Source organism: Engystomops pustulosus, chromosome 9 (genome assembly GCF_040894005.1).
Source record: "Engystomops pustulosus chromosome 9, aEngPut4.maternal, whole genome shotgun sequence".
In the NCBI taxonomy this organism is placed as follows: domain Eukaryota; kingdom Metazoa; phylum Chordata; class Amphibia; order Anura; family Leptodactylidae; genus Engystomops; species Engystomops pustulosus.
The window spans coordinates 10,529,714-10,557,688 of NC_092419.1; the positions used below are offsets into that span (position 1 = coordinate 10,529,714).

General features: G+C 46.2%; 1 protein-coding gene across 1 annotated transcript; it reads right to left on the reverse strand.

Annotated features, from left to right (window-relative positions):
- Positions 1-122: 122 nt before the first annotated feature.
- EHD2 (EH domain containing 2) lies at positions 123-27,975 on the reverse strand. Its single transcript, XM_072122910.1, has 5 exons — positions 27,225-27,975; positions 25,312-25,409; positions 11,195-11,607; positions 2,534-2,698; positions 123-2,293 (listed from the first exon to the last, which is right to left on the reverse strand). Exons 1-5 carry the CDS (start codon positions 27,626-27,628, stop codon positions 1,757-1,759), a joined length of 1,617 nt encoding a protein of 538 aa, XP_071979011.1. The 5' UTR covers positions 27,629-27,975; the 3' UTR covers positions 123-1,756.

Below are 27,975 nucleotides of genomic sequence, written 5' to 3' on the forward strand. Positions count from 1 at the left end.
AGACAATATATTATATGGCTGAACATATCGGATACTATAATATAATATACTAGTCATGTGACTTATATACACAGTATTTATTCCATGTATAAAGCTTAGTAACATATAGATTTACACATATATTAATATCCAATAGCTGTTTTATTTGCGGAGCACCAGTATTACATAGTAGTCACATGTGCAGATTACTCCAATGTACAGACATGTTATAAGAAGTAGCACGTCCCGGATATAGCGGCTATAAACTTCACAGCTATAAGATAAGAGGAGGGCACAGAGCGCTGGGGGCTCAGTATATAGACCTCTCGGTATATGGACACTGACATCCTTCATGGAGCTCCTTAAAATCCTTCACTGCAGGAGCAAGAGGGTCATAGGCCCCAATGTATAAAAGAAGTCGCTATACGTGACACATTGTTATTCGTGGTCCACTTCAGGAGACCACAGAGCATGACAATGGGAATATCTATGGAGCAGTAAGTTATAGAGCAGGAGCAGCTGACCCCATTGTAAGTAGTGTCCTGCTCTATAACATTTTGTGTGCAGATACGAAATCATGTGCAATCTACCCATCTCCTCCTGCTCTATAACATGCTAGCCGCAGATAGGACACTATGTACAATCTCCCCAGCTACTCCTGCTCTATAACATGCTGCCTGCAGATAGGACACTATGTGCAATCTCCCCAGCTCCTCCTGCTCTATAACATGCTGCCTGCAGAGAGGACATTATGTACAATCTGCTCAGCTCCTCCTGCTCTATAACATGCTGCCTGCAGATAGGACACTATGTACAAACTGCTCAGCTCCTCCTGCTCTATAACAAGCTGCCTGCAGATAGGACACTATGTACAATCTGCTCAGCTCCCCCTGCTCTATAACATGCCGCCTGCGTATAGGACACTATGTACAATCTGCTCAGCTCCTCCTGCTCTATAATATGCTACCTGTGATCGGACACTATATACAATTGGCTTAGCTCCTCCTGCTCTATAATGTGCTTCCAGCAGATTGCATTACATTTTGAATTTGACAAGTTCCCTGAATCTTTACACATCTCAGAACGGCCTTGTATTTCCCATTAATTACATACATTATTTCCATGACCACAGAACTTGTGATATTATTGAAACAATCATGTATATAAACATATATATATAAAAGCAATAAGGCAGGATGGTGAATTGCTGGATATATTACAATCAGTGAGGAACACAGAATATACCAAAAGGATGTAGTATGTGTCTAGTGTGGATTATGTAACAATATACATTACAGACAACTCAGATTCACACGTTGACCAGTCCATCCCTCTTCATCCCGGGATTCAAGATGGCCGCCCTCATATCGGAGTTGAATAACAATCCCATTGGTCAACCTAACATACTTCATCCTACAGAGATGTGTGTGTATTGCATGTAATGTCACATATTACAGTCTGGGAATTCAACACCATTGGCTGCAGTTTGTGTGGTAGACCTGGGTTCTTCTTGAGTCACTTTTCCACGACTTTGGTATACTAGGCCACTTTTTAGCCAATTTGTAACCATAAATACTTTCTGCTAGGCTTGTAAGGAGCTCTGAGCTTCTAAACAGGGTAAGTAACTTGGATATATTGAAGCGGACAAAGTGTCTTTAGGATAATTTGCTTGGGTTAGTATCACTTGATGAAGAATGTTCCTGTGAAGGACATCGAGTTTGTGAGTGTGCAATAGGTTGGGGGTTGAGGACAAAAAAAATGGAAGCTCAAAAGCTTTTTATTCAGCGGAGCCCTTCTGTCGCCTCTTGGATGGTGGGATGAGGTGTGTGGGCAGCTCAGGAGGAAGCCCATGGCCATCCAGTTTGACTTCAATCAAATGACTTGCCAACGCAAACTCTTCATCATCCAGCATGCCATCTCGATCAACGTCAGAAAGTTTCCATATCTTGCCCAGGACAGAGTTGGGTAACTTGGTTGTTATCATCCAGTTCTTCGCCTTTGTGCCAGTTAGTTTTCCATCAGTGGGGGCTAAGTTGAAGAAGATCTCATCATATTTCGGTTTGTCTTTGGTAACCACCCACTCGTCATCCTCAATGCCTTCTAAGATGCCATCCATGGAGCCTTCAACGAATGGACCATTGTGGGTGCCATCGAAAGCTCCTCCTTGCACTACATTGTCGGTGGTGTCCAGGTCTTCTTGGCGGAGGAGTGGCATCAGTTTGGCAATGTCAACCGTTAGCATCTCGTCCAGAATGTCAATCATATTCAACTTCAGGGAGTGAAACTTGGTGAAGTCGTGAATCATCAGTTGTTCCTGTAGGACAGAAGGGAGAAGAACATTAGATAAGAGTCATAAATGAGCGACCTTGGCTTCTATTTTTATGTATTTCTGATAGACCAAACCTCAAACATTAGCAGATACCATTAAGATGGTCATTGTTGACCATGGACAAGTAGTCATCTCCCTAAATTTGACTTTGTGATGTTATTAGTCTTCATCAAATCTAAGTTCCGAAAAAATACAAAACCGGAACACAAGATATTGTATAACTACCTGCATTTTGGCACAGTCAGGGAAATCTCCAGGAGAAATATGATGTTCTAGTTGAATCTTGGCATAAATAACAGGTAACTCGTTAATAAGCTGCTTCTTCTTGTTTCCTTTCCGGAAAACAGATGGCATCTCCTTCTTTAAGTAGCTGATGATGTAAGCGTGGACCTGCAAGGTAAACAAATGGTGAGGAATTTCAGAAACTTCTCTGAGACATGTGAGACTTACTCGTTTTGAAGATACCTATTCTCAGTACACATGTGCCCAAAGCCACCAGTCTGTCACTAGAGGGTTTTAATTGGACTCCAGTTGTATCCAATCTAGTGGCATAGGGCACTATTAAGACATGGCGACCAAGTGGCTCCATCTGCTTCACCCAACCAAGGTTGTAGAATTCAAGGGCAGCTTTAGAAAATAACAATGGAAATGCGTCCACCTTCTTATTCCCCCATTCCTAGACATCCTCAACCCTTGGTATAGAGTAGCGTGGTATGAACCTTAGGCCATGTTCCTTTTCTATGTTGGGTAGTGTGACGAGAGAGAACTTTCTGGTTCTTGCCACCCATGATTAAGTTGGATGTAAAACAATCTAAGCTTGGGTCACCCATCGTGGTTGGCACAAGCTTTGCTCTATAATATTGCTGCAGATTTACTTACCCTGTCCCGTCGCGATCCCGCGGTGCGTTGTCTGAAGTGGATTCGGATCCGGCGCGATTCACTAAGCTCGTGCGTCCTCGAGTTCCTTCCTGTGTCGCTGCTGCGCCGTGGTCCGCCGGAGTTCACCTGCTTCTTCCCGGTGCATGTGAGCGCTTGATCTTGCGACACAAAACCTTTTAAAATTCCACGGTTTGTCCGAATCCGTCGGGTTGTCCGACGGCCATGCACCCCCCCCCCCTCTCGATTTCTGTCGCATGCAAGCCGGCTCTGATGTGCAAAAATCCGATCTCATGCGCCAAAATCTTGGGGCAATTCGGCGCAAAACGGAAATATTCGGGAATCCCGTCGAAAGTGCGGCATTCGGACCCTTAGTAAATGAGCCTCATTAACTTTGCTCCCTGTTTATTGTCTTGCCTTTTTGTTATGGTAACACATGGTTCTTGGCACAGAAAGGACGAGGCATAACTGGTGTGTCTGACGCTTGTGGTGTCTCTGTTCTGTCCACGTCATAGACTCTCTGCCAGCATCCTGCTCTCTTCCTGCGGAGGAAGCCTGGAGAATTCTCCAGAATTTGGCAAGGAATCGCAGGGGGGCCACAACATCAATGGAGAGAATGGTAGGAAGAACGGGCGGGCGGGAGCGTGAGACATCTAACACTTCAAGGAGAACAGGATGACAGAAAAGCTTTTGGCTTCCTTTGGGACTGACACCATTATTGACACCGACTCGCTTATCTATTTCAGATGAGACAGGAACCATTGGATGTGAGATAAGATACTACCTGCCCCAGTCGTTGCCCTTTCACTGTCTGCATGTGTACAAGTTGTTTAGCAGATTTCTAGCTTACTGCTCATCGTAGCTGCATGAATGGTTATTATTTTCTGCCATTTTGAGCATGAAAGCAGTTCCTTATGGACCCCGTCAACTATCTATTAACATCCTACTGGGGTATTATGAATATATGTCATTCTTTAGATAAGGTTCCTCAGTGGGTCTATCTGTTGATGGGCCCCAATGCAACCTCTGTTCCATATCCTCCAATATAATGTAGTATTTATAGTACTGGTCTCTTTGAATAGGAAAGAAACATCTCATGGTTCCCTTAAAGGGAACCTGTCACCAGGAGAGCCATTTTTAGCCCTCCCCCAGTCCCCACAGAGCATAGTACATGCACTGCCAAAATGTTTTTGTATTAAAAATTGGTTTTACAGAAAAAAAGATTTGTTATATTGTACCTTTCATTAGCATGTGCTGTGTGACTAGGCACTCGTCTACTGGGAGGGGCTGGAAAGGAGCAGTTTCCCCCCACCCTTGGGAAACAGCTACTCCATGTGACCTTTTCAAATATATGAAAACACCCATCACTGGGCTTAGCGACGCCCCCTGCTCCTCTACAGCCAATCCCGAGTGTGGGGAGTTATTCATATATTTGAAAAGGTCACATGTTTCCCAAGGGTGGGGGGGAACTGCTCCTTTCCAGCCCCTCCCAGTGGGCAACTGCCTAGTCACACAGCAGATGCTAATGAAAGGTACAATATAACATATTTTATTTTCTGTAAAACCTATTTTTAATAAAAAAAACACTTTGGCAGTGTATGTACTATGCTCTGTGGGGACTGGGGGAGTGCTAAAAATGGCTCTCCTGGTGACAGGTTCCCTTTAATACCCCTGGATATCTTCTGTGCCCATTAAGTGTCCACCATATCTCCAGCTTCTCAGGCCACTAGGTGGAAAGGCAATATCTGATTTAGTAGGATTGAGCCCCTTTTTGCAAACCTGAGCTCCGATGTTCTAGGAAAGGGGGTCCTCAGGCTACATTTTATATTCATTACTAAACTTTTCCCCAGTAATTTTTGTGAACTGGGCGCATGGTCAGGATTGTAGGAGACATGTCGGAATACTTTGGGCTCATGACCTCGAGAAGAATTAGAAATTTGCTATGTTGAAATTTATGGAGGATTATTTGCTTCTCTTGAGATAACGTTACACATGGCTCACACTCTGCATTCCGGGTCCTGGTTGTAGACGTCTAAACCTTCATGTTTAGATGATGTGTTAAATGATATAAAAGCACTAAATAAGGAAAAGCTCCGGGGCTGATTTATTACCAGTTCTGAAGAACCAACTCAAAAAGACCATAAATCCTGCCTTCTTTCCTGCTCGTCTTATCACGCACTCTCGTGTAGTCCCTTGACCTAAACAATACTCTAAACATAAGTCCTAGAAATATGAAGATCCCTAAACAAACTAAATCCGTCCTGCTCCTCAAATAGAATCCATATCCTGACGTGATAAACTTATAGCAGGAGCCATCCAAAACCCCTCGTTGACCCATTGAAGGTTAGAAGACCAAAAAATCCAATGTGGAAGTTGCAGGCCATAACTTCAAGACTTCAAGAGTAAACAATATTACTTAAGTGGAAGCCTACTGGTACATATTTATGGGTTGCTACATCTCTATAATGGAAACCCCTGAGGATCTGCTTGGTAAGTAGTTGTACGTACTCAACCAAAAGTGAATCAATGACTGGGGCATAGCATCTAGTGGTCTCTCGATGCTTGTTGGGAGTGTCTAGTAGCTCTTTTGGTCTAATCGCATAGTACTATACTAAAGATATGTAGCTATGAGTGACAAAGTAGATCACCACTTACTGTGCATTGGGTTGAAAATGGGTGGATGAGCAACATAACCGGACCATGGGAGAAGGTCACTTGGTCTGAGGTGGCTTTTCTTTATGTTATCAAGACATTGGGGCCCATTTACTAAGGGCTCTGCAGCACTTTCGACGGGTGTCCCGACTTTTTCCGTTGTGCGCCGAATTCCGATCGGCTTTCACGAGACAGAAATCGGGGGCGTGGCCATCAGAAAACCTGACGAATTTGCAAAAACCGCAGTATTTAAAAAACCAATTGTGTTGCAAAATCAATCACTCACATGCACCAGGAATAGGTTGGTGAACTCCGGCGGACCTCGGCACAGCAGTGACACCTGGTGGATATCGGGCGCACGACCTTAGTGAATCCCCGGAAGACCCCAATCCTCGTTGGAGAATGTGCCGCTGGATCGCGACAGGACCGGGTAAGTAAATGTGCCCCATTGGGTTGTGTGTGCCATTAGGTAATATTTTTGTACACCGACTACCCCCATTCACACCAACAAGAGTGGCCTCTTTTAGCAGGAAAATGCAGTTCAACAATTGTCCAGTAATGATCTGAGGTAGATGACCAAAAGTTGAAGGCAGTGACGTAGCCACCAAAAGAAAAATCTGTGGGATGTGCTGTGAAATTCATAAAGGCCAAACCTCCATAATCGGAGGACGCTAAGGATCTTCTGTAAAGTTACCAGGGACCACAGGACATCTTCATAGGTCTAGTGGAGCCCATGTCTCAATGATTCTGAGTTGTTTGGGGATCTAAACAATTTTGTTGAGGATGATTTTTGTACAAAGTTGACTCGAGGTGTGAGCCTTACCACACATCCTCCCGATGCCTTTTATCAATACCTCGTCTGTTTGCAAGTAGAGCTCCCATGCTCCCACCAGGCCAACACTACCCCCATGAAACGCTTTTACAGATGTCCATGCACTGAGATTACATACACCTCCCTCCCCTGGTGAGGAAATCCCATACACTGCTCTCATTAACAGGACAAAGCAGGGGGACACGGGAGAAGGTGACAGGAAGAGATAAGGAGGTACTTATGTTTCCAGGCAGTCTCTAGAGCCACCGCTTCCCAATGTAATCACACAAGCACGTACCTACTGTATGCCTCACCCGTCCTGCGACAAACAAATCCCCCAAATGATTGTTATTTGTTGAGTGTTCCAAGGATTCTGTGCAACAATTAATGTACTTTATAAAACATATTCAAGATGTAAACAGCGAGTCCAGGTGCAACGGTAAGGAAGAAGATCAAGAGACAGACTGGGGTCACTCAGAGACCGGAGATGGCGGATGATGGATGACTAAATCTCCAAGAAGAACGTTACCCATCTACCACAAACCAACGACAGCTGGTGGATGTGCCCATAACCCCAAATCTGTGGTCAAATCCTTATGGCATTAGTGGGCTCATTGGTTAACACACACACTATGTATTCCAATATGGATAGGCCTCTATCTGCATGGCCGACTTTTCTTGGTCCTCATATGAGTGTCCTTGCTTCTCTCCCTCTAGCACGCCCTTAATTATTATTCTACACTTAAATCTGTGCCGACTTTGTATATTTGGCTATTTCCAATGTTGCACATATAGTGAGTGACGCTCATTGAGGTCATGGATAGACCCGACGTTCGGGTTCAGCCGCCCAACCCAGACGTACTGCCGGATTAACCAGCCAATCTGGCAAATGAACTCCTTTAGCTTTTAGCCATGGCTAGGATTGGTTAGGGTAACTCTGTATGGCCCCTAATCCAGCAATACATCTAAATCCGAACCTAGATGTCGGGTCCACTCATCTCTAACGGTAATGTGTTCTCCCTACAGCACAATGAAATAATTTGGAGGCTCCATTGTTGGTAGAGATGTAAGTATCTGGGTCATCGATATGGAGGATAGATAGGAGTGAAGGTGGAAGTCAATGACACCAGAGGTGACAAATAGAGGCAATGCCACTGCTTGTATCTCTAGAAATAATGACAAGAGCATGATCCTTCTTAGAATTTTTGGGGGATAGCTGGGGGTCATGTTCCTCAGTACCCAATGCAAGAGAGGACAGACTTAGTCTACTCTATCTTGGCAAAGGTATTAAGATACAAGCATAAGGCAGCAAACCCAAACTTTGCCCCATGTTATGTAATCAATATGGATGGAGACAGAAGCGTGACATTTTCCCTAGCTCCAGTCCTAGCTCCAGCCCTAGCTCCTGTCCTTGCTCCAGCCCTAGCTCCAGCCCTAGCTCCCGTCCTAGCTCCTGTGCTAGCTCCAGGCCTAGCTCCAGTCCCAGCTCCAGCCCTAGCTCCAGTCCTAGCTCCAGCCCTAGCTCCCGTCCTAGCTCCAGCCCTAGCTCCCGTCCTAGCTCCAGCCCTAGCTCCCGTCCTAGCTCCAGCCCTAGCTCCCGTACTAGCTCCAGCCCTAGCTCCTGTCCTAGCTCCAGCCCTAGCTCCAGTCCTAGCTCCAGCCCTAGCTCCAGCCCTAGCTCCAGTCTTAGCTCCAGTCCTAGCTCCAGTCCTAGCTCCAGCCCAAGCTCCACTTCTAGCTCCAGCCCTAGTTCCTGTCCTTGCTCCAGCCCTAGCTCCAGCCCTAGCTCCCGTCCTAGCTCCCGTCCTAGCTCCAGCCCTAGCACCAGTCCCAGCTCCAGCCCTAGCTCCAGCCCTAGCTCCAGTCCTAGCTCCAGCCCTAGCTCCAGCCCTAGCTCCAGCCCTAGCTCCAGTCCTAGCTCCAGTCCTAGCTCCCGTCCTAGCTCCAGCCCTAGCTCCAGTGCTAGCTCCCGTCCTAGCTCCAGTGCTAGCTCCCGTCCTAGCTCCCGTCCTAGCTCCCGTCCTAGCTCCCGTCCTAGCTCCAGCCCTAGCTCCCGTCCTAGCTCCAGCCCTAGCTCCAGCCCTAGCTCCAGTCCTAGCTCTAGCTCCAGTCCCAGCTCCAGCCCTAGCTTCAGTCTTAGCTCCAGTCCTAGCTCCAGCCCTAGCTTCAGTCTTAGCTCCAGTCTTCGCTCCAGTCCCAGATCCAGTCCCAGCTCCAGCCCTAGCTTCAGTCTTAGCTCCAGTCCCAGATCCAGTCCTAGCTCCAGCCCTAGCTTCAGTCTTAGCTCCCGTCCTAGCTCCAGTCCTAGCTCCAGTCCTGGTTCCAGTGCTCACTTTTCCATGTCTCTTCCCTCATCTGTCTTTCCATTCTCTTACCTCTCCCTCTCTACATTGGCCCCTCTCTCCCTCACTCCTGCTCGCTCCCTCGGTGAGTAAACTCGCAGGAATGTGCTGGCTTTGGGTCACACACCATTTTCCCAGCCTGGATGCCAGAGCCAGAAAGAGAAGCTAATGAAATCATCTGCTGTCAGAACAAGCCCTCACCCGGCCCAGCCCTGCACCCCCTACTCCATACCCAAATATAGATTATTCTACATCCACTCAGGAGGTTTTATTGCCTTTTATGCAGTTTTATTATAGTATCTGCCCTCGAGTTATATTCATATTTAAGGATCCTCCAGCCGGGAAGCCCTGTTATTCCTCCTGGAAATGTTCTCCCATAGCCGCACTCTTAGACGTGTGTATTATTTGTAGACCTTATTACGTGTTGAGTGATTGTACGACCCTGATAATTGGACACACGCTGAGTGTTTATGTTCTCACAATGAGGGGTCCGCACATTCACTTCCCCTTCCAAACATAGAGCCGCATTACATTGTCTGCAGGGCTGGCGGGTTGCGTAGGGTTACAGGGACGCCCCTTGCACTTTGTGATATGTGATCTATAGGGCTAGGTTAAGAAGGGTTAATAAATGGCACAGCCTAATATCCAATCAATTTAGATCTGCCGCCAGCCCTGACCCTTGTGCAAGCCCACCTATCCTAAACCCCACTTTGTATGACAATTTATCAGATACCACCTTGCAGATATCTAGCCTTCTGGTATATCAGCTGATGGCCCCAAGATCAACTCTTTGCTCCCCAAATTCATTCCCCCTTTGCAGCAGTGTAAGGGCTACTTCACATGGAATAAAAATTCTGATTCTTAGCTGAGGATTACAATACTGGCGCACATTTATCAAAAACAGTGCAAAGTGCACTATATGCAGTGCCCTGTGTAATGGGTAGGGGGCTCCAGATTCAGGATTTGTGGGGCCCGTTCTTCAAGAATCTGGCACCCCCTGCACTGCTCCGGCTGAGTGCACCAGCTTTAATTTGGTGCAACTTTAACATAGGGTGGGGGACACAATTCTGTCGGAGAGTGTATGATAAATCTGGTGTACGTTCCAAATGAACACCGGAACTCCCGTCAGTGCAGAAATTTGTGTTGCGTCGGGTATAGTGCAGCTGCGCCATAAATAAGTTTCGTTCGATACATATGTGGTGCGGAGCCGTTTGTGCAAATAGTAATGTGCAAAGTCCGACAGAAAACTGGTGCAGTAGAATATAATAAGTATTGCCCATTCAAATCAACAGTCTGTTTATGTAATGTTTCACCGTGTTTGGTCCTCCAAAGTACAAGTGAGGTCGCAGATTTTGCAGCGGATAAGGTGCAGAGAAATCACCCCTCTATGTTAACAGGAAGAAGTGATAACTACTTAGATTTCACTGCCTTAAAGTATGGAAATGTGCCTGTGCTGCCTAGGTTACATTTATTAAATAGGTGTGTATGCCTTTAATAGGTGGATGATGAGGTAGATCCTTGTAATATGTAAATACACATATGTAAATTGAAGTAAGTTGGTGTATGTGTAAGCTGAAGGTCACATGGATCTCTGCTGCAGTCCTGATGATAGACATAAATATATACCAGCAGTGAATTTCTACACACATAAATATATACCAGCAGTGAATATCCACACACATAAATATATACCAGCAGTGAATATCCACACACATACATATATACCAGCAGTGAATATCCACACACATACATATATACCAGCAGTGAATATCCACACACATACATATATACCAGCAGTGGACAAACCGCACATCGTGAGACCCTCTGATGTAACAGTGCGCCTGTAGATAGACACCTGTATGAATAGTACTCAGATATTGGAATACCACCCTAGGAACGAGCAGTGCAAGGATTATGCAATATTCATATAGTGAGAATTGATGATAGTTGGAGCGCTAACTGGAGAGCTAACCCTTGTAGACCCAGGAGGGAGACATCCTGCCCTGAAACTGCTATGACGGGGAGTGGACTAATGCATGCAGGAGCCCTTAGGTGATCCTAGTCCAGCAACGTGACAACAGGCGCTCTCAAGCATGAGAGAAGGAGATGTCTCGTGACCCATGACAATGTCAGCTTTTTTTCCAATCAAGATAAAATCATCCTAAAATATGAACAATGTGAATATGTACAAAAGCTGCGTCTTACCCTAACCAGCCGCGCCCTTTTCACCAGATCGTTGAGCTTGCGCAGAGCCGAGTTCCTGGGCAGGTTCTGGATGTCTTGGAACAAGTCTTGCTCCTCAAGTTCAAACAATCGTCTATTATTGGAAATCATGAGGGGCTCGGACCAGAAGGAGCCTATGTAGACCCGTAAAACTTCAGGTGTGTTGAACACCTTGCCCAGAGACCACATCAGGGCACCGTAGACGCGCATCAGCTGCTGGGTTTCCACCATGTCGGCCTTATTCAGAACAACGCGGATTTTATCCTCATTGCCCTTCAGGGCTCTGATGGCCTCTGAAAACTCATCGGAAATCTCCAACTTGTGGGCATCAAAAAGTAGTATGATGCGATCAACTCGTTCAGCAAACCATTGTAGGACGGAAGGAAAATCGTAGCCTGGAAACAGACAAAATATTCACGTTAGTCACAAGTTTTCTGGAAAAAGTTTCTTTACATCAAATACAGATGATCCAGTTTTAGGACTCTAGCTATAAACTTTGACATGATGGTCCGCGTTAGTGCTTTAGGAGAATCACTGTGGTGCCCTAGAAATCATCGATATCAGTGGTGGATCCGAGGAGCAAGAGTTTAATCTACCTGCAGCACCCCCGCAGGAGAATATAAGTATTGCATATCTATTTATGTAATGCATGGCCATGGTGGGTCCTCCAGAGTACAAGGTGTTGGTTCCCTAGACTAACGGGTCAGATCCCGAGCCAACTAATATTGATTATGGATGAGCCTTCAAGTTTAGAGAAGCTGGATAACCTTTATCTAAACATACTGGGGGGCATGTATCATGTGTAGGATTATAGGGGTGTTCCCATTACAGCAAATTAATGTTATTGTTTGTATTATACATTTATACACACTTTCTGTATCAATTCCTCATGGTGTTCGAGATCTCTGCTTGCTGTCCTTCTACAGAAAACTCCTCTGTTTATGTCCAGTGGACATCTGACCATGGTCTGAAATCTGACCATGGTCACACAGGTGCAGGGCTCGTTATATCACACAGGTGCACGGCTCGTTATATCACACAGGTGCACGGCTCGTTATAACCCACAGCTCTTTATGCACCTGTGTGACCATGGTCAGATTTCTGTCCACTGGAAATAAACATTGAAGCTCTCTATAGAATGACAGCAAGCAGAGATCTAGAAAACCGTGAGGAATTGATACAGAAAGTATTTTAGAAAATTGTAAAACTTTTTATCACAAAAACAAATGACATTAATTTGCTAAAATGGAAACACCCCTTTAAGTTCCCACCCCTCCAGGGCCGCCGGATACATCAAAAGGTTCCGGCCCTGCCTGACGTAGATTTGGGCTATGAAAGTTTAATGACTATAGCAAATGCACGGGCAAGGGGCAGGAACGCCCCACTCATGCCCCTACACACCAACTTGGCATGGAGGTGGTGTAAAGTTTAAAATATTCGCAACGCCTGGCAGTTTGCTACTGTACAACCCCTGATAACTGCCCCCCATTGACTCTATTGCAAATATAGGAATAGGCAATTCCCAAACAGTATTAATGCCTATTCCTGAAACTAGCCGCCCCCTCGCCTGCGCTCTGTAGCGCCGCCTTAGTCGTATGTTTATGCAGAGTTTCGTAGATTAGTCCGGCTGACGTTTGGAGGGATTTGTGAGAAGAACCGAAATCCACAGATTGATGGAAGATGTAAACAATTTATATGTAACGGGACACCAAATAATTCTGATAGATGGAAGCAGAGAGCGGCCGCGTCCACGGTTTATGTTACGGTAATTACACTTGGGTTTATTTTCTTCCATTTACAAGACTCCTGGTTACACTGGAGCCGCTCTGATACTTGTAATCCTGGTACATTCTTCTCTCATATCTGTATTATATCTAACACCTGCCCCCATTGAATGTAATCTCAATGCTGGGGGAGGGGGGTCATTCACTTATGTTCTAACTATTAACTATTGCCAGGCCGGGATACAATCACCTGGGGTGTAACTTTACACTCCTCAGAAAATAATTCTATAACTGAGCCCGTTCCTTAAAGCGATCATGAAAGAAATCTCCTTGTTCTATTTCATTACTACAGTGAGTGATCATCTGCAGCTGCATCTCCCTCCTTCTTAACTTCTGCTTGCTTTTTTTTTTTATACTAAATGATCTTTTTTGATGATGTAGGAGGTGTATAAATTAGAAAAATTGTAGGCCCTGGAAAACATTTGGCTTATGTGTATATACAGTGTTCATAGGATACAGTTGCCTTCTTCAGGATGAATGAGAAGAGAGACATCTAGGCCATGGGGCCCAAAAGGAATGTGCAGACCCTCCTGCCACATCAAAATACTGGGGCACATTTACTTACCCATCCCATCGCAATCCCCGAGGTGCGTTGTCCGATGAGGATTCGGAGCTTCCGCGATTCACTAAGATCATGCACCCGATATCCTGCATGTGTCGCTTCCCCGCTCAGGTCCCCGGAGTTCACCATCTTCTTCCCGGTGCATGTAAGTGCATGGCTTGCGACACAATTTAAATCCCGCTCTCAGTCCGAATCGTCCAACGGCACACCCCCCGATTTGTGTCACATCAATGCCAGCGCCGATGTGCTAAAATCCGATCGTGTGCCCCAAAAACCCTTTCTAAATGCAGCGCACATTGGAAATCGTCGGGTATTCCGACGATAGTGCGGACCGCGGACCCTTAGTAAATGAGCCCCACTGTGTTACAAATGCCAGATTTGGGGCCCAGTTTAAGATTTTGCTATTGGTCAAGTATTGGGTTTGACTGATCCTGTACACTGAACTACTTTGCTCATCCACAAAGATATGAGAGCTAACTGCCGCCTGCCATATCTAAGGCAATGGGTCCCCTGGGTGCGTTCTCCGACGAGGATGGAGTCCGCCGCAATTCTTCAAGATCGTGCGCCCGATATCCTGCATGTGTCGCTTCCCCGCTCAGGTCCCCGGAGTTCACATCTTCTTCCCGGTGCATGTAAGTGCATTGTTTTGCGACACAATTTGAATTGTAAATCCCGCGCTTAGTCCAACTCAGTCGGGTTGTCCGTCGGCCACGCCCCCAGATTTGTGTCGCATGCAAGTCGGTGCGATTGCGCCAAAATCCGATCGGAAATGGTCGGGAAACCTGATGAAAATGCGCCGTGCGGACTCTTAGTAAATGTGCCCTATTATGTCATAACCGGAGGGATTGTAGATGTTGCAGTCATACTTGGGTTTGGGACCAGAAGAAACCAGTGGAGCCCGGCACAAGTTTAGCATTGAGGCCTAGCACAAGTTTAGCATTGAGGCCTAGCACAAGTTTAGCATGGAGGCCTAGCACAAGTTTAGCATGGAGGCCTAGCACAAGTTTAGCATGGAGGCCTAGCACAAGTTTAGCATTGAGGCCTAGCAGATTACTCATTTGACCACCACTTCTAGGATAATCACTAAGCCAAATATTGTGCATTATGTATGTAGTGTAGTTATGTGATTGTCCGCCACCTTCCTTCCCTCCACAGCCTGGTGTCAATGATCTGGCCGGGCATGTTTCTCCGCTCTACCCTCTGGCAGCGAGAGATAAGAACCTTCTCATTGTTACAAGTAAAGAGATTGTACAAATGGGATATGATTTCATTATTTTGTCCTGTAGCAGCAAAAACTCTCCCTCCTCCCCTTCCACTGCCTCCCCCTCACCAGGCTGCAAACTTTCCAGCAAACCCATGGAACCAAGATCCTTTTTTGGAGATGTAAAACTGGGAGGGAGTAGAACCCAAGGGAGACTGCGAGGCTGAGATCTTGGAAGGAGGCGACTCGGGGCGGCCATAAACTCGTCCTACTCACAGTTCTGTAGAGTATTAACTCATTGGCAGCTGTCATTTTAAGCTGTTCAAATATGGAACCTTTTTTGTAGAACTTTAATTTTAGGGGGAGAGCCAAAAATAATAGACAGTTTATGGCCCGAGTGGGGGTAAATAACTGACTTGATTTTGAGAGTCTCGATTTTGTGTTCTTTGAGCCCCTGAGGCATACATTGGGTTTGACAGGCCTACCAGAGTAACGTGGGCCTTGAGTATAATACTGAACTCCAGAGATACAGCATCAGGGATCCCAATTTTAAGGTTGCTATTTCCAATTTTTTGATGGAGGGTGCGCCCAAGAATTGGTGCTCCAAGGAAAGCCCAGTTCTATATTGCCTAAGGTCCTCCACAAGGCATTCCAGCAGTCCTAACCACAAATATAAATATATACCAGCAGTGAATATTCACACACACATACATATATAACATCATTAAATATATATGGCACATGGTGAGATGTTTAGATATATACCTCAGTCAGACATTGCCTAAGGTATTGCACAAGGCATACCAGCAGTCCTCACCACACATATAAATATATACCATCAATGAATATTCACACACACGCATATATACCAGCAGTGAATATATATGGCACATTGTGAGATGTTTGGATGTAAACCCCAGTCAGATCCTCCACTAGACATAACACATTGGGGGAGATTTTCCAATCTGTATACACCTGAATTCTGGAGTAATTTCCATAATTGAGGGTTTTAAGGTCTTTTTAAGCAGTTTTCTGACTTGTCCGAAAATGGGGCGTGACTTTGGGAAAGCTGGGCGTTGCCTACCCCGGGGCACCAGAAAATTCAACATTTAACTAGTCCAACTAATAGCTGGGTGTAAAATACAACTCCATAGTTCTAAATTAATCCAGATACACCATCCGGTATGATTTATCTGCTGCAGAATAAGACCCCAAGGAGTCTAATCCTGCACTGGTCTATTCACAGACACTTTATTAAATCCGAATAAAAGCCAAATGAGATCACAAGCAACGGTGACCGGAGCCAAGCACATATAGTACATGTGGTACATGTCAAGCAGTGATGGGGATGCTATAAATCGGTGCCATGTCTTAGGTATCTTAAGAAATTAGCCAATAGGATGGTCCTTGGTTTAGGGTCCTTATCTAACCCCTCTATCAGAGGCAGATTAGATTCACAAGCACCTCTTGCCCTGGAGGACTGAACAATTCTATACTCTGCCTTAACTTCTCATTGTAACTGTGTAATTCCTCCTTTGACCTCTGGAGGTGCTGTAGTAAAACCAATAATCGATGGGGTTCGCAGCAACGGGACATCCTATGATCAACACTTTGTCAGGATGTTCTTCTAATTAAAAAAAAGCAATAATATCACTAGTTATATTTTCATGGGTCTGGTTTTATATTCTGACGACTTTCAGGTTACTACATTGTCTTCAGATGCTTAAGATTCTGCCTCTGTTCATAAATTCAGATATGTGGCCTGTATATGGCAGGAGTAATACAGCAATAATTAGTTATTTGAAACTTTAAAAACTTTTCCTTCAGCACACCCCCCCCCCCTTTGCAGGGGGAACACCTTTATTTTTGCTGCTCCTAAGCAACCATCCAAAACATGGTACGGGAGGGATACCCCAGCAGAGGGGGAGAGGGGTAGGCACAGGATAGCCCCGGGCTTCCCCTGCTTTGTTATCCTTCTATACGCCCACACACGGATCTATGCACATACATGGAGGAGTCGCGGAGTGTTACAAGGAATTTCACATGGAATGTCGGATTATCTCACATGGAAAAGAAATTCTTATTCCATCAAAGTTTCCACTCCTGGCACACACATGACAAGGGAGATCCCCCCCCCCCCCCGAGCCTACCCTATGGCAGGCAAACAGTTAACCAGCTGCAGACATAGCGAGGGCCAACAATGAACATTACACAGAGCCCTAATTCACATCTAACACAACACGGGAGAAACATAGCAACAGAGGTCCCGGCAGCTGGAAAAAATGTCGAAATATTCCAGGACTATCAGGAATACTGGCCTACAGGGTGAACCGGTGCCAAGGCGTTCACTTATATATGTGAGTGATGGTGCCAGGCGATCCTCCTATCATCTAATAGTGCCAAGTCTGTGCCCCTCTACCCTCCTTATATACACAGCTGTGCCAGGGCAACGGTGCCAACCAACCCGCCTTCAGCAGACTGCAGAGCGTCACTCTGGAGGATGACCATGGTAATCATGCAATACCGGACTTGCCCAGCGGAGGAGCTTAAACACTTGGAGGCTTAATTACTAAGGGTCGTGGATAGCACTTTCGTTGGACTGTTCGCCATTTTTTAACAGGTGTCTGTGCTGGGACTGTGGCGCAGCTTCCATGCGAAAGGAATCGGGGGAATTGTGTCACAAGATCAAGCACTTACATGCACTAGGACGAAGATGGTGAATTCTGTTGGACCTGAGCGGGGAAGCGACACATGCAGGACAGGGCCGGCGCTGTGGGTAGGCAAAGGTGGCAATTGCCCAGGGCCCCCAGGGAGAAAGGGGAGAATCTCTTCTTTCAAATGAATCTTGAATTGTGTTTCTAGGTGCTCTGGATCCAGAGATATTCAGGTTTAAAGTGAGAATATCAGGTGCCATTTTTATATATAAATATCACTTCCGACGGCAGTTTAACAGTTAATATCTCCGTTTTTCTGCATTTTAGAAACACAAATTTAGATTCATATAAAAGAGGAGACTCTCTTCTTTCATAGGAAAAAAGAAGTGTGGTTCTATGTGTCACAGAACCAGAGATACAGCCCCCTGAAGTGTCTCCCCCTCTTCAGATTCTTAGCCATCAGGCTGCGGGAGCATTTGCTGCACACAGGAGCTGCTGCACCTCACAGATAATGGAAATATTCACTTTATATGTTACTACATTTTGAGAAGGGATAATATCAACTAATATTCATGTTTTTAACCCTTCTCTATGCAAATCTAAGAACACACTTTGGGCCACATGTATCAATCGTTTTTTTTCTGTTGTTTTTGCGCCTTTTCATTCAGGCGCACCATTTTTTGTGCCATTTTTGCGACTAAATGCCAAATTAGCTGCACAGCAAAAATACCCAGCTTTCCCTCATTTATCCTAGCAATCCAGATGTTTTGATGCGCCTAATGATATTCATCACTTGCGACTTTTCATTTAGGCGCAAAAAAACGGGCGCAAAAACACTCCAGCCCGGAGCTGGCGTTATCTGAGAAGAAAGCACTGAGCCCCTTTGCAGAACAGCTCATTTCTAGCAGAAAAGCTCAGCCAGACACTAGAAGAGATAATACAGACATTACATACACTGCAGACACTAGAACAGATCATACAGACATGAGATACTCTGCAGACACTAGTATAGATAATACAGTCATTAGATACTCTGCAGACAGGAGCTACAGACTCTATTTACACTTCATCACCTTCTATTTACAAAACATTCTGCAGAATCCTGAGCTCACAGCAAGAGAGAAGAGAATGTTACAGAATGTTGCACATAGTACTGACAAGTGTCCCCCATGTAATTCTGCACAGTATCACCAGTGTGTCTGAGGGGGATACTGTGCAGAATTACAGGGTGCAGCAGAAGATCGGCACTGGGGGATCCCCTCCAGGTGAAGCCCCTGCTGAGGAGGTCACTGGGTGCAGGGTGTCACACACCTGGGTGCTGCTGTGAGTGTTATCATCATTCTGGGCTGTGGGAGAAGCAGAGAGGAGCTTGTAGCAGGATCACATGTAACTGCCCGAATCTAACATTGCGCCAAACTGCGCCAAAATTGCGCCTAAACTGTGTTAAAGTAAAGTGATTAATAAGAGGCAGGAAATTACCTTATCACAGATGGTTGTAGCTTGTGATAATTCTGGAAAACAGTGCGCCAGAATTTAGACACAACTACTACACTTAGGCGCACAAAAGTGATAAATGTGGCCCTTTCTCTCTTGTTCCCTTTTATTTTGTGATAGTTATTTTTTGTTGGGAAAATTGACTGATACGATGAGCATTCGATCCTCTTCGCCTAATGTGACTACACCGCGACCAGAACATGTCCATAAAGTTATATGTAACACCAAAAACACACACATGTCCTGGAATAAAGTTATTATTTCTCACCATCCTCCATTACTTACACCGATGTTATGACATTCTCACTCTCATTCTTATGAAGCGCAGAGGGTTCTGTTATTGTGCAGCTAATACATTGGCGCACATCTAAAAGTGACTTTTATTATCTCATTAGAGAGGTTTATGGATATATAGTTATTTATTTGAGTTACCATTGTGTAAGGAACAGACAATGATACATCTGTGGGAATTTTCTGCAGTTCCCTTTGCTGCATATTTTGGTGAATATCCACATGTGGGGTCTGTATGATCTCCTCACATCTGTTTTAGGAAAGTAGATTTTCTTTATATAAGTATCTGGATTTGTACATATTTTAGAGGAAATTTTGAATGTTAATTGCCAAATGCATCGCCTGGTTGTCTGCTTCCTATTCTTTAGGTTTTATGGCGCCTTTACTTTTTATTCTGTTTTATTGCTATATTTTGCAGGTTGTGACTGTCTAAAAATGTCTAGCTGAAAAGCAGATATCTAGTTATTACAGTTTTAGTGATATTATGTGGATTTATTCATGTGAACATATCAATAGGGCACATTTGTGAACTCTACAAATGTCCATGTATTACATTTAGGAGATGTGAAGGTAAACATTTTCTGTTTGGATCAAATTTTTTGCCATCAAAGTCAAATTTTAAGTATTTTTAATAAAATGTTTCAATTTGAATCAAAATTGCATGCAGGCGCCTATGTCTATAAAATCTTTGATGCAATTTTGAAAATGGGGCAGGTGTTTGCTTTCAGAAAATATCGGTCCCCCTCCCCAATGGGCCTCACAGTCTAATCAACCTACCAGTAATTTTTTGGAGTGTAGGAGGAAACCGGAGGACCCGGAGGAAACCCACGCAGACACAGAGAGAACATACAAAATCTTTGCAGATGTTGACCAGCGCTGCAAGGCTGTAGTGCTAATCACGGAGCCACCATGCTGCCCATAAATCTCCCTATCATCTATCTCCTATAAAATTCTCCCATATTACAGTTTGTTTTACCATACTAAAGGAGCCTCTTACTGACTGTGACTGGTCATAAAATAGTTTTATTTTGGGGCCCCACTTTTAGTTTTGCCCAGGGCCCCACTTTGTCTAGAACCGGCCCTGATGCAGGATATCGGGTGCACGATCTTAGTGACTCCCCGCACAGCACATTATACACGGACAATGCACTTACATGCACCAGGAAGAAGAAGGTGAACTCCGGGGACCTGAGCGGGGAAGTGACACATGCAGGATATCGGGTGCACGATCTTAGTGACTCCCCGCACAGCGCATTATACACTGACAATGCACTTACATACACCAGGAAGAAAAAGGTGAACTCTGGGGACCTGAGCGGGGAAGCGACACATGCAGGATATCGGGCGCACGATCTTAGTGACTCCCTGCACAGCGCATTATACACGGACAATGCACTTACATGCACCAGGAAGAAGATGAACTCCGGGGACCTGAGCGGGGAAGCGACACATGCTTGATATCGGGCGCATGATCTTAGTGACCCCCCGCACATCGCATTATACACGGACAATGCACTTACATGCACCAGGAAGAAGAAGGTGAACTCCGCGGACCTCAGCGGGGAAGTGACACATGGAGGATATCGGGCGCAGGATCTTAGTGACTCCCCGCACAGCGCATTATACACGGACAATGCACTTACATGCACCAGGAAGAAGATGAACTCCGGGGACCTGAGCGGGGAAGCGACACATACAGGATATCGGGCGCACAATCTTAGTGACCCCCCGCACAGCGCATTATACACGGACATTGCACTTACATGCACCAGGAAGAAGAAGGTGAACTCCGGGGACCTGAGCGGGGAAGTGACACATGCAGGATATCGGGCGCAGGATCTTAGTGACTCCCTGCACAGCGCATAATACACGGACAATGTATTTACATGCACCAGGAAGAAGAAGGTGAACTCCAGGGACCTGAGCGGGGAAGTGACACATGCAGGATATCGGGCGCATGATCTTAGTGACACAGCGCATTATACACGGACAATGCACTTACATGCACCAGGAAGAAGAAGGTGAACTCCGGGGACCTGAGCGGGGAAGCGACACATGCAGGATATCGGGCGCACGATCTTAGTGACTCCCCGCACATCGCATTATACACGGACAATGCACTTACATGCACCAGGAAGAAGATGAACTCCGGGGACCTGAGCGGGGAAGCGACACATGCTTGATATCGGGCGCATGATCTTAGTGACCCCCCGCACATCGCATTATACACGGACAATGCACTTACATGCACCAGGAAGAAGAAGGTGAACTCCGCGGACCTCAGCGGGGAAGTGACACATGGAGGATATCGGGTGCAGGATCTTAGTGACTCCCCGCACAGCGCATTATACACGGACAATGCACTTACATGCACCAGGAAGAAGATGAACTCCGGGGACCTGAGCGGGGAAGCGACACATACAGGATATCGGGCGCACAATCTTAGTGACCCCCCGCACAGCGCATTATACACGGACATTGCACTTACATGCACCAGGAAGAAGAAGGTGAACTCCGGGGACCTGAGCGGGGAAGTGACACATGCAGGATATATCGGGCGCAGGATCTTAGTGACTCCCTGCACAGCGCATTATACATGGACAAAGCACTTACATGCACCAGGAAGAAGAAGGTGAACTCCAGGGACCTGAGCGGGGAAGTGACACATGCAGGATATCGGGCGCATGATCTTAGTGACACAGCGCATTATACACGGACAATGCACTTACATGCACCAGGAAGAAGAAGGTGAACTCCGGGGACCTGAGCGGGGAAGTGACACATGCAGGATATCGGGCGCATGATCTTAGTGACACAGCGCATTATACACGGACAATGCACTGTAGGTGAACTCAGTCAGACAGATAAGTAAATCTTCCCCTTGCTGTCAGTTTCCTGATCGGATTAGAACTAATCACTGGAGGAAACTTCCTACAACCTGGGGGATAAGAATGAAATCATCTAAAGCAGGAAACCCCTTTAATCCAACCAATATGATAGGACGTCATTCACAATGGTGGGTTATATTGATTCACTGGGGCACATTTACTTACCCGGTCCCTGCGCGATCCTTGATCCGGACTGTCCGACGAGGATGAAGTCTGCCGCTATTCACTACTAGCTTGCGCCCGATATCCTTCATGTGTCGCTTCCCCGCTCAGGTCCGCTGGAGGTCACCTTCTTCTTCCTGGTGCATGTAAGTGCATTGTCCGTGTATAATGCGCTGTGCAGGGAGTCACTAAGATCCTGCGCCTGATATCCTGCATGTGTCGCTTCCCCGCTCAGGTCCCCGGAGTTCACCTTCTTCTTCCTGGTGCATGTAAGTGCATTGTCCGTGTATAATGCGCTGTGCGGGGAATCACTAAGATCCTGCGCCTGATATCCTGCATGTGTCGCTTCCCCGCTCAGGTCCCCGGAGTTCACCTTCTTCTTCCTGGTGTATGTAAGTGCATTGTCCGTATGTAATGCGCCGTGTACGGGGAGTCACTAAGATCATGCACCCGATATCCTGCATGTGTCGCTTCCCCGCTCAGGTCCCTGGAGTTCACATTCTTCTTCCTGGTGCATGTAATTGCATTGTCCGTGTATAATGTGCTGTGCGGGGAGTCACGAAGATCGTGCGCCCGATATCCTGCATGTGTCACTTCCCCGCTCAGGTTCCTGGAGTTCACCTTCTTCTTCCTGGTGCATGTAAGTGCATTTTCCGTGTATAATGCGCTGTGCGGGGAGTCACTAAGATCCTGCGCCCGATATCCTGCATGTGTCACTTCCCCGCTCAGGTTCCTGGAGTTCACCTTCTTCTTCCTGGTGCATGTAAGTGCATTGTCTTGTGACACAATTTTAAATGTTAAATCCCGCGCTCGGTCGGATCGTTGGACGGCCGCCCCCCAATTTGTGTTGTGTTTGTGAAAGCCGGCGTAATTGCAACACAATCCGATCGCGTGCGACACAATCCCCAGCGCGAAACCCAATGAAAATACGGGCGCGGGGCCTTAGTAAATAAGCCCCAGTGTTTAAAGGGGTTGGAGAACAGGACAAGAAAGTTGCCCTTAAATGTTCCTTATGAAATGTAGCATAGGTTTCCCAATGGAGCACCTGGGGGGGACTAGTGGTGGGACTACTCACAGTCTTCTAGTCTGATTCCATTTTCCTTATATATCAGTGATCGCCATTGTAGTGCGTTCCTGCACAGATCAGTCTTCATACATAGATGACAGTATAATGTCTCGGTTCCCGCCTCTTACTACTAATATTATATAATGACTCCACCATTATATTGTCTGTTTATAGTGACACATAATTTCCATCCATCGCACACGCAGGTTATTTATCCCGTACGATATAGGTAGAAGATGGCAGAACTCGGGTTCCCATTACTTGGTGTTTATATACCGGAGCCAGGAGGCACCGCGCCAGGATCCGAGCCGCGGCCACTCCTTGGGAGAAGGGATATTTCCATAAACAATAGCGGATTATGTTTAGATCAGTTAATGGCTGCAGATTCCTGCTGCCCTCTGCCCTTCCCTTCTCCTCATACACAGGACGGGACATCCTGCACCACGTCTGACCCCGCGCAATGGACGGCTTCCTATAAGTTACCTGTTTACTAGTTTCAGCTTCAATAATTCTTGTGTAGTGATGGGTTTGGGAGGAGAAAAGTTCTGCAGGTACTCGGGGACAAAGTATTAACTTGTGTCAGGTCTCCTGTCAGAGAGCAGGGGAGGGTTTAGGATAAAACACTGCAGAAGGGATAAATGGCTGATATATGAGTCCTGATTTATATATCCGCCCTTTCATAGAGAAAGCCTGTGAGTCCTGCTTCTCCCTCCCACTCATAGTGAAAGCCTGTGAGTCCTGCTTCCCCCTCCCACTCATAGAGAAAGCCTGTGAGTCCTGCTTCTCCCTCCCACTCATAGAGAAAGCCTGTAAGTCCTGCTTCTCCCTCCCACTCATAGAGAAAGCCTGTGAGTCCTGCTTCCCCCTCCCACTCATAGAGAAAGCCTGTGAGTCCTGCTTCCCCCTCCCTCTCATAGAGAAAGCCTGTGAGTCCTGCTTCTCCCACTCATAGAGAAAGCCTATGAGTCCTGCTTCCCCCTCCCTCTCATAGAGAAAGCCTATGAGTCCTGCTTCCCCCTCCCACTCATAGAGAAAGCCTGTGAGTCCTGCTTCCCCCACCCACTCATAGAGAAAGCCTGTGAGTCCTGCTTCCCCCACCCACTCATAGAGAAAGCCTGTGAGTCCTGCTTCCCCCTCCCTCTCATAGAGAAAGCCTTTGAGTCCTGCTTCTCCCTCCCTCTCATAGAGAAAGCCTGTGAGTCCTGCTTCCCCCTCCCTCTCATAGAGAAAGACTGTGAGTCCTGCTTCCCCCTCCCTCTCATAGAGAAAGACTGTGAGTCCTGTTGTTTTTCTTTAAGTGGGTGGAATATGAGGGTCTTTCTGGCACAGAAGAATATATTGTAATATAAAGCATTATATTCTGTATATGGGATAAATTTTAAGATCCTTCGGGGCAGATACTACACCGACAATCAGTAGAGGATTATAATATAGGTGGTGTCCAGGGGGCACATGGCCACCCATCAAATTTTATATTGAGAAGGACCTTCACCCATGAAATCCTTGTACATCTGCTCTCCTGCTTGTTCCCGCTCTCAATACACATGCACACAAGAGCCATTTCAGGACCTTCGAAGGTCCTCCATAGGTCCTGAAACTGCAGATTGAAAGCAGCAGAAGGGACACATCCTCCATTTCCCAAGAAGCTGATCCTAGTACCAGATGTAGGAAGTGACTCCAGACTTGTAGGGGCTATAATATTTCTGCAGCCCAGGACCCATGGTGGTTTTATTCCCCCTCTGCCAGCAAATCATATTTTTATTAGACCTCCTATTTGTTGGCTCAGTTTATGTCATAATAATATTTTGACATATTTCCATTTGCATATTTTAGACCACACCTCTTTATAGTTAAGCCACGCCCCCTACACAAGTGTGTGTAAAAAAAAAAAAAAACACTCATATGTGACACAAGGGCAGAAACAAATGATAAAATCTTTCTGGTTGTGGTGTATTCAGCGGGTTCCTGGTCCCCCCTGTGTTGGGCACAACACTCACCTCTGCTCACCCGCTGCTTGGCCCCAGACAAGATGCCCGGGGTGTCTATCAGGCTGATGCTTTCCAAGACTTTGTTGGGTAGGTGGGCGCACATGAACCTGTCCAAAAGGGGGAAAATCGGGGTAAATAGATAGAAAAACGGTAGAAAAATAGAAACATAAATATATGTGACCAGGACAAAAATATTCTAAATTTCTCCAAAAATAAGAGACAAAGCACCAAAAATTGTCCATAATTTGTGATTGTCCTGGGATTGGAGGGTCATTGGTTTATGTCCACCTTAAAGGGAGAGTACACAAATGTCTATGGGTTATGTGTAGGGATCTATCACTGGATACATCAGAGTTACATAAGACATTTCTTGTTTCATACGTGTCTCAGGAAGCCGTTCCCATCTACAAAAACAGCGACCGGCTAATAATATTCTGGATCCTGTCATCTAGGAAATGTCTGGGACTTGCTGGGAAGGGCAGGGATGTTCCTCTTAGCAGATCCGGTTGTGGGATTGGTACAAGATGCTCATCATTGCCCGTCACAGTCCACAAATGATGCAAGGATCCTCAGCACTATCCATAGACGATGCAAGGATCTGTAGCACTGTCCATAGACGATTCAAGGATCTGCAGCACTGCCCATAGGCGATGCAAGGATCTGTAGCACTGTCCATAGACGATGTAAGGATCTGCAGCACAGTCCATAGACAATGCAAGGATCCGCAGCATGGTCCATAGACGATGCAAGGATCTGCAACACAGTCCATAGACAATGCAATGATCTGCAGCACTATCCATAGATGATGCAAGGATCTGCAGCATTGTCCATAGATGATGCAAGGATCTGCGGCACTGTCCAAAGACGATGCAAGGATCTGCAGCACTGTCCATAGATGATGCAACGATCTGCGGCACTGTCCAAAGACGGTGCAAGGATCTGCAGCACTGTCCATAGACAATGCAAGGATCCGCAGCACAGTCCATAGACGATGCACGGATCTGCAGCACTATCCGTAGAAGATACAAGGATCTGCAGCACTATCCATAGACGATGCAAGGATCTGTAGCACAGTCCAAAGACGATGCAAGGATCTGCAGCACTGTCCATGGACGATGCAAAGATCCGCAGCACAGTCCATAGACAATGCAAGGATCCGCAGCACAGTCCATAGACGATGCAAGGATCCGCAGCACTGTGTATAGACGATGCAAGGATCTGCAGCACTGTGTATAGACGATACAAGGATCTGCAGCACAGTCCATAGACGATGCAAGGATATGCAGCACAGTCCATAGACGATGCAAGGATCTGCAGCACAGTCCATAGACGATGCAAGGATCTGCAGCACAGTCCATAGACGATGCAAGAATCTGCAGCACAGTCCATAGACGATGCAAGGATCTGCAGCACAGTCCATAGACGATTCAAGGATCTGCAGCACAGTCCATAGACGATGCACAGTCACATGCAAGTGAAAGTGGTCGTCTGCAGTTCCATGCAGACCATGTGGTGTCACTATGCACAGAAATGTTAAGGACCTGCAGCCATAAATCAGCGCTCTGTGTCTTCACTTTCATGATTGATGGGACCCCTGCCATTCATATAGCCACACCTGGGTATAGGTTATACCTGTATGTGCAGCTCAGCTCCAACTAAGGCAATATGGCCGAGCTGCAATACCACTTATTGCCTGAGGACAGGTGTGGCGCAATTTTTATTAATTTTTTTTAAACTAAAAAGCCATGTTTCCCTTGATTCTTCCAAGCACAATCTTAACTTCACCCACTACAGAATTTTAACCTGTGTTTTCCCTTCCCCATAACTTCTTCTTCACCCAGGCCCCAGACATGTATAACAGAATTGCTTATATTTATAGTTTTTCGCAGTTTCCCCCTCCCCCGTACATATCATGTACTTACCTGTTCAGAAAGGTGTTCCCGAAAGGATTGAGCTTGCGGAAGGGTTTGTTGGGGTCCACCATCAGCGCGTTCCCTGGGATGACCCCCTCGGTTTCTCCATGCATCACGGCTATAAAGGAGTCGGTGGTGGGCTCAGGTCCAATCCGACTCCCAGGGATGTCCTGCTCCAGGAGATACTTGATGAAGGTGGTCTTCCCGGTGGAATATTGCCCCATGACCAACACCATAGGCTTGTTATCAAAGTCGGCATCTTCCAGAGCCGGAGAATGGAAGTCATGGAACCTGTAGTAATCTTCTACCGGCTTCAACTTCTTCTTATACAGGTCCTTGAGACCCTCGGTCACCGTATGGATGACTTCTGGGGTCTTCTTGTTCTTCTCGTTCTTCTTCATCCAGCTGAACATTTTCACAGTTTATTTTTTTCAGAGTTTTTTTCTTGACTTCACCTGTGGATTTCTGAGATAGTATGAAGATTCTCTGGAGTCGTCTCCTCTTCTTCTTCTTCTTCCTCCTTCTCTTCTCTTCTGATGTCAGTCTGAAGCTAAAGTCTATCCAAAAAAAAACGTAACAACAGCCCTGGAAAAAATGGGCAGGCAGGAACAGGGTGTGTGCAGAGGAGGCAGGAGGGAATAGTAGGGTGGGGAACGCAGGACCACCTTTATGTTTCTATACAGAGTGTTAATAGGTCAATGATAGAATCCAAGCCCCCAATAGAAGAGGAGGCCAAAAACACAGTGGAAAACAGCTGTAT